The sequence below is a fragment of the Peromyscus maniculatus genome, chromosome 18, assembly GCF_049852395.1.
Source record: "Peromyscus maniculatus bairdii isolate BWxNUB_F1_BW_parent chromosome 18, HU_Pman_BW_mat_3.1, whole genome shotgun sequence".
In the NCBI taxonomy this organism is placed as follows: Eukaryota; Metazoa; Chordata; class Mammalia; order Rodentia; family Cricetidae; genus Peromyscus; species Peromyscus maniculatus.
Window position 1 is genome coordinate 35310682 of NC_134869.1, and position 7469 is coordinate 35318150.

At 49.4% G+C, this 7469-nt stretch overlaps 1 protein-coding gene across 4 annotated transcripts in view; it reads right to left on the reverse strand.

Annotated features, from left to right (window-relative positions):
- Positions 1-1789, reverse strand: part of Zdhhc17 (zDHHC palmitoyltransferase 17) — a 71868-nt gene extending 70079 nt beyond the window's left edge. Inside the window, exon 1 of one of the 4 annotated variants that reach the window (XM_042263572.2) lies at positions 1602-1789. In XM_042263572.2, coding sequence (XP_042119506.1) covers positions 1602-1694 — 93 coding nt within the window. In that variant the 5' untranslated portion in view covers positions 1695-1789. The remainder of the gene's footprint in view (positions 1-1601) is intronic. The other 3 variants (XM_006974446.4, XM_076553879.1, XM_076553880.1) reach the window with 3 other exon arrangements.
- Between the last annotated feature and the right edge of the window lie 5680 nt (positions 1790-7469).

Here is a 7469-nt window from a genome sequence, read left to right on the forward strand (position 1 = left end):
AACTGGAGTTACAGACCCGTGGGAGCTGCCATGTGGGTGCTGGGAATTGAACCCAGGTCCTCTGGAAGAGCAGCCCGTGCTCTCAGGCACTGAGTCATCTCTCCAGCCCCTACCGCTCCAATGTTTTACAAAGTTTATTCTACTGCATAGTTCTGTCAGAAACCCAAAATAACTTTTTCTAATGAGACTTGTCCAGGCATATATTTCTATGAAACTGTCCAGTTTTGTGTGTGTGTGTATAATCAAGTTATGAATGAAGATGATGACGGAGAATGAACATACGATGAGAAAGCGGTCCTTGTTATTCACAATTTTCTCAAGACACAAAAATCCAGAAAGAAAAAAAATCAATGACACGCCACGTAACCACCTTTGTTCACCCTGTCGGTGAACACCACAGATTTGGGCACGATATCCAACCTCAAGACACGACCTGAGTTCTGCAGGGCGCTGCGCTACCCCTGTTCCCTTCCTTCCCCGCACCTCACCGGGCACCGTTAAAAACCCCGAGTGCATGAAGCTTTGCTTTCAGGTCTTCACTCAACACAAGCTCGGCCACACACCGGGAGGTAAACAACTACGGGATGCGACCGATCTGGGACAGAAACGTCCACTTGCATGAGAAGATACAAAAGAAACGCTGGGAAACGTGTTGCACCATCTAACCTCCCCAACACACACCCGGTTCCTAAAACAGCTGTACTTTGACAAGCTAACGCGTGCGGGGTGTGTGTGTGTTGGGGGGGGGTATTCCGAAAGTTCTGACCCCTGTTTCTTCTTTTTTCTTTTTATTAATGGCTTAAGGGCAAATACTTAAAACACCTAAACTCGCCACCCTGAGCGGCGAGGTGGTGGCTAGCGATGACCTATCCTGGAAGGACATCACTTTGCCCAACAAACTACTATCCCTCCCTCCCCCCCCCCGCCCCGCGCGCGCGCGCCCCCTGCCACGGGTGAACTAACTAACTAACGGAGAGAGTAGTGTCATTCGCCACGATGGAAGGGAGGGATGGAGCAAGGGAAAAGAAAATCAAAAGCAGGCCAGCGCTCCCTCCTCGCCCTTGGCGAGGCTTGCAGCCAGCCCAGGGGGGGCTCGGGCCGAGGTTCCAAAGTGTCAGCATCCGTTTTCCCCCCCCCGCTACCCCGGTCCGCGTCGCCCCAGCACCCAGAAGCAGCAGCAGCACCAGCAGCAGCAGCAGCAAGCAAGCAAGCAAGCAAGCAAGCAGCAGCAGCAAGCAAGCAAGCAAGCAGCCCGGCGACAAAGCGGACCCGTCCGCCTCCCCACCTCTGTCCTCCTCCATCCCGGCACCGCCAGGGACGGCGTCCCAGCAAGAGAGCCCGCCCCGGCCGGGCCCGGGCCCGCCCCGCTCTCTCTCCTCCCCTCCCCGTTATCCGCTCGCCGCCGCCGGCGCTCGGGCCTGGACCCGCTCCTTCCAGCCTCCGCCCCCCCACCCCCAAACCTCCCCGCTCCACGGCCCACCGCGCGCGGACGCCCTCGGCGCGTCGCCGCCGGCCCCGGGCGAGGCTGGGAGGGAGCTGGGGTGGGGTGGGGAAGAACCCGCGGGGCCGCACGCGGGGTCCCCCGGGGTCGGCCGCCTCACCTCGGGGTGGAGAAGGGGCACGCAGCCCGGGTCGGCCTCGTACTCCTCCGGGCCGTCCGCCATCTTGGTGTTAAATCCCTCCTCCCGCTGCATGCCGGGAGAAAGCGTTTCGGCGCTCGCGGGGCTCGGCGGCAGCGGCGGCGGAGGGCGAGCGCGCGCGGGCCAGGCGCGAGCCCCGGCGGCGGCGGCGAGGGCGGCGCGGCCGCCGCGTCCTCCTCCTCTTCCTCCTCCTCCACCTCCTCCTCCTCCTCTTCCTCTTTCCCTCCTCCTCTCCCCCGCCCTCCGCCGCCGCCAAGTCCCCGGGCCGCCCCCTCAGCCCCGCCCTCCCGCCCAGGGCGCGGGTCCCGACGCGCGTGCGCCTGCGCGGTCCGGGAGCCCCGGGCCGGGGATTGTGTGCGTGTGTGTGTGTTTGCGTGTGTGTGCGTGTTTGCGTGTGCGTGTGTGTGTGCGCTCTGCTGCACTGCGCCGGGACAACGGGACCGCGCTGGGCGTGGGCGCTCGCTGCCATCCGGGGGCGGGTCCCGGTCGGTCCCCGAGGCCGGTGCTGCTCGGGCTCCGGCCACCCCGGAAAAAGCGGTGCAGTGCAGGACCGGGGGACACCCCCTCTCCCTTCTTTGGGAAGCTCCGAGGGCCACGGGCATGACCCCCCACCCCCGAGGTCAAGGATGCATTCTGCCCCTGGCCTCGGGGACACCCGAAGAAACAAGGACAGGACCTGCCGTCCTGGGAAAGCTTTTTGTTACGGGACGCCCGCTTCGGGACGGAGCGCTGGTGCGTTTCTAAAATGATTGTTTAATTTTGCAAGGTCAAAGGCCCCTACACGTTGCCATCTGCTGCATTTTGATACGACCCAGGAATTCAGAACTGAAAGCCCCGGAGTGTGACCTAGATAAAAATGACTAAAGCCATCTTTAAGAGGATAAATAATAGGGCTGGGAGGGAGGCTGGTGGAACAATTGTAGAAAGGATTTGTTTCTGGTTTGGGCTAGGAGGGGGATTGTAAATCTGTACAGCGCCCGGGGCACATTTAGCAGAGAGCGACTGGGAAACGACCGATTAGAGATCCTTCAGCTAGCCAGTTAAAGCCGAATCAACCAAAGGTCACCAGGATGAAACCTGCAATCGGACAAAACCAGATTTATTTGTAAATCGGGAGGAAGGCGCCAGAAGTTTTAAAAAAAGGGGGGGAGATGGAGGAGGAAACCCCTTTGTAAGGTTTAGGTTCCCGCCAAAAGAATCTGAGGAGGGTCTAGGGAGAGCTGGGATCGGTTCTGGATTGGACCTCGATTCTGAGGAGGTGAGGAAAAACGGGGAATAGCAAGGCATTGGATGCGATCATGAGGCTAGGACAATTTCATAACAAACGCGAATGACAAGGTACACCTAGTGTTCGTGGGTAAAAGAGCAGTGATCATTCAGAAATGATGAATGCTGTTTTGTAGCTGCTTCTGGTGGGGGAAAAGATGCGGTATCCGTGTGTAGCCTCAGCACAGCCTTTCCTTCCGGCGTGGACTGATTTTCACTCTTTTAGTCCGGCAGAAACCAGGAATCATGCAAACCTAAACAGAATTTCGAGTTCTCCGTTTACAGCTCCATTTTTTTTTTTTCAGTCATGTGTCAACATAGACAGAATCCTTTTTTATTGGCATATTCCGGGCCGCATCTCCTTACCCTGACGCTCTTTGCATTTACTTAAATCTAGAGAAAAGAGTAAAGAGAGAAAGTCTAGTGAAAGGAACAGGGGAGAGGCTGTGGCATTAAAACGAACAAAAATCCCACATTGAATGAAGTGAATGAGGAAAATAGACATGGAGATAACAATAAAACAAGAAAGCATTCCATGAGTGCCCGTGGATTAGAAATGTTAGTGCAGGGCATTGTGGGAATAGTCATAAAAGAGGTGCTCAGGATGGGAACCCTAGGTTCCCAGGGTGTTTGGGCAGAAGGGTCAGAGTCAAACTGAGTCAGCAAAAATCTACCATTTAGCCCACATAGTAGTCTGGTAGTTTTCAAAATACAGCTTAACTAGATACCAAAATTAAGTTTAAAAAAAAAAAGTTTCAATTTTTTAAAAATGCAGATTTTTGGGCTCCTCTTGCTTTCTGTCCATCATTCGTTGGACAACCTCCCTCATATTGCTCCCACCACCACGATGCTCTGCTTTGCTCAGACCCAGAACCAGTGACTATAAAGACTATTGACCAAAACCTCCAAAACTGTCAACCAAAATAAACCTTCCTCTGAAAAGAATGTCTAAGTCTCAAGCATGGGGTGCCTGAGCCTTCTTGTTCAGCCACTGCTGGACATAGTCCTGCTTTACTCATTATCTGATTGGCTATCATAGGAGACATTTGTATTTGTAACTTCTGAGAAATCTACAACTTTTACAGGACAATATTAATGCCAAAAGTGGCTGACAGGAAAATGAAACGGAAAATGAAAATGAACAATCCATGTCGTCCTGCCTCCCTACAGTAAGGTTGGAGGGACAACTGGTAAACCAGGAGCCAAAGCAGCCATTCTCGTCTTCACCCAGCGGCACGCTCCAGAGGTGAAGATAAGGGAATCGGGAGTTTACAAGCCAGCTGAGACTTCATTGCATGATTCTTGTCTCAAAACACAATAAAAAAAAGGGGGGGAGGGGGGCAACTGGTCTTGGGAAAGCATGTTAGATTGGATGAGGTTCAGTATGGACCAAAATGAAGCTGCTGACTCTGAGCAGGCTCAACCTGGGTCATTGCAGGGTTCTTATCTACACAGGCTGGATCTGAGATAACATTTCCAAGGGCCCATAAGTACAGCAAGTGTACTGATTGTACTGATGACAAAAGAATGGCCTCCATAGATAAGAAAGAGAAGTATTGACCCCTTAAGGAAAGAATAGTGAGGTGGGTGTAGGGACAGGAAGATTGGAAGGAACGGGCTCCAGCGGTGTGGATATGGTTTAATAGGTAACCTGAGAGGCAACTTTTAGCCATCATCTAATTCTAGCCCAATGTCACCATCTCACAAATGGGCAAAACATGGGAAGTCTAGAGACCTGCTTAAAGCCACACAACCAGGCTGTTACATAACTACATCTGGAAGACTCCTGAAGGTCCCCAGCTACTACTTTACTGCTATCCCATATTTCTTCTGTTGTAATTATCTGCGATGAACTATTTAGTTTATTAGGTGATTTAAAAAAAAATTTGTGTGTGGGTATGTGTATCTGCGTGTGAGTATATGTATGTGAGTGTAGTTGCCCACGAGGACCAGAGGCGTTGGAGCCCCTTGAGTTGAAATTACAGAAGGTTGTGAGGGACCAGGTGTGGGTTCTAGGAACCAAACTCTGAAAGAGCAGCAAATGTTCTTAACCATTGAGCAATCTCTCTAGCCCTTATTTAGTGTTGTTGTTGTTTTTTTAATTATGGTAAAAAGCATTTCACATGAGATGTGAACTGTTAACTGCACTATTAACTATAGGCACAATGTTGTACCACAGATCCCTAGATCCCATCTTGTTGGTTGTACAGTATCATTTTAAGGTGTGTTACTTTTGTTTACATTGCCTTTGTTTAACTCTGTGAAGTTGTCTTACTGTGCCTGTCTAAAACACCTGATTGGTCTAATAAAGAGCTGAACGGCCAATAGCAAGGCAGGAGAAAGGATAGGTGGGGCTGGCAGGCAGAGAGGATAAATAGAAGGAGAAATCTGGAGGAAGAAGTAGTAGCCAGGAAAGGAGGAGGACTCCAGGGGCCAGCCACCCAGCTACACAGCCAGTAAGAGAAAGGAAAAGCTAAAGGTAGACAGGATAATTTAAGTTAAGGAAAGCTGGCTAGAGACTAAGCCAAGCTAAGGCCAGGCATTCAGAAGTAATAATAAGCCTCTGTATGTGATTTATTTGAGAGCTGGGTGGTGAGCCCCCCAAAAGAGCAAAAATCAACAACACCATCTGGCAGGTGATATACTTGATACCCACTGAACAGCACCTCCATCATTATGTTACTCTAGCTTCTGACAGCCACCATGCCGTTCCTCTTCTATGCATTTGACTGTCTTCATATTCCTTATATAAGTAGAAGCATGTACTATTTCCTATGGCTGGTTTATTTTGCTTAACACAATGTGATCCGAAGGTTTATCTGTGTTGTTATATATGACAACAATTCCTTCTTTTTAAGAACTGAACAATATTCCACTGTAATTACACAGTGCATTATCCATTCACTTCTCAGAGAATGTTCACATGTTCTTCATTGTCAGAGACCAGCTCTGACCTGTCAAAGGATTCTGGAGGGGGCAGGAGAGAAGAATGAGGAAGTATTAGACAGAAATATCAGCAGAGACAAGAAAGACAGAGACATAGGATAGCTTCGGGAGGGCCCTGGGTCATTCATTATTCAGCTGCCTCATCCTTTATTCTAATGGTCTTTTTATACATTACCAAAGGAGAGGCAAAAGACTTCCCCATTTCAACATCAAAGCACAATGTACAGCCAAGTGTAGACCCTTCAAAACACCTGGTAACCACACCTGTGGCCAAATCATTCCCGTTATGCAGCCCTGCTGGGTAAAACAAACACAGATTCTCTAACCTTGAGTAAGGTCTTACTAGGGAGCCTCTGTGGACCCCCACACTTCATCTCTTGGCTTTTGTGAACAATGTTGGTTGGAATGCACAATGGTGCAGTCACTTTGAAAAACAAAATTCAGGATTTACTAGAATGGCTTACAGGCTATGATACAACTAGTTCAACAATGACTACCAATGGAAGGGCCTAGAATCCAGTAGTTAGTTGTTCATTCCATGAGGCGGAAGGTCTCAGCTGATCTTCAGTACCTGCCAGTGTTCTGAAGAAATGGTCTTGCCAGCAAGAGCGAGGGCAAGAAGTAAAAGAAAGAGAGCAAGCTTCCTTCTTCCATGCCATTTCCGCTACCCACAGAGGGTGTGGCCCAGATTAAAGGTGGACCTTCCCACCTCTAAAGATCCAGATTAGAAGTCAGTCTTCTCACATCAAACGATGTAATTAAAAAAAAATATCCCACAGGTGTACCCCAGTACCTTGGATTTTCATGAGTCCCAAGTATAATCAAGTTGACAACCAAGAAGAGCCATGGCAACAAGGGGTCCCATTTCTCCACATCCTTGCAAAGGCCAGTTTCTGTTTTGGGTTTCTGTGTCTGGTAGGTTGGTTGGTTTTTACATTTTAGGGTTTTCTTTATTTATTAGGTTACAAAATAGTGGGTTTTCTTCTGGTATTTCCATACACAGCATCCCTCCCATCCTCTCCTCCATCTCCTTGTCCCTGCTTCCCAGATGTACCTTTCAGCTCGTGTAATAGCTTCTGTTTTCCTATCTCATGTCTTCTATTGCCTCCTCTACCCTCCTCCCTCAAAATCTCCTTTTTTCCATCCTCTACCCACACTTCCTCCCACCTACATATTCATATTTAACAAGGAGAAGCCGTCATGGGTCCCACATACGGGAGGAGAAAATACCTTATCTGTCTTTCTGATCCTAGGTTATCTTACTAAAACATTCTCCAGGTCCTCCCACTTTCCTGCAGTTTTCATAATTTTGATTTTTCTTAATGGCTACATCTGTTTTGTGTGTCTAAGCTGTCTCCATTCCTTTGCTAGTATGAATAGGGGAGCAGTAAATATGGATGTGCAAATGTCTATAGTAGGATAGAGAGCCCTTTGAGTATAGATAAGCTCACGGTGGTATAACTGGGTCATAGGGTAGGTTTATTTTTAGGGTTTTTTGTTGTTGTTGTTGTTGTTTTTATGATTTTTATTATGTATACAGAAGAGGGTGCCAGATCTCATTACAGATGGTTGTAAGCCACCATGTGGGTGCTGGGAATTGAACTCAGGACCTTTGGG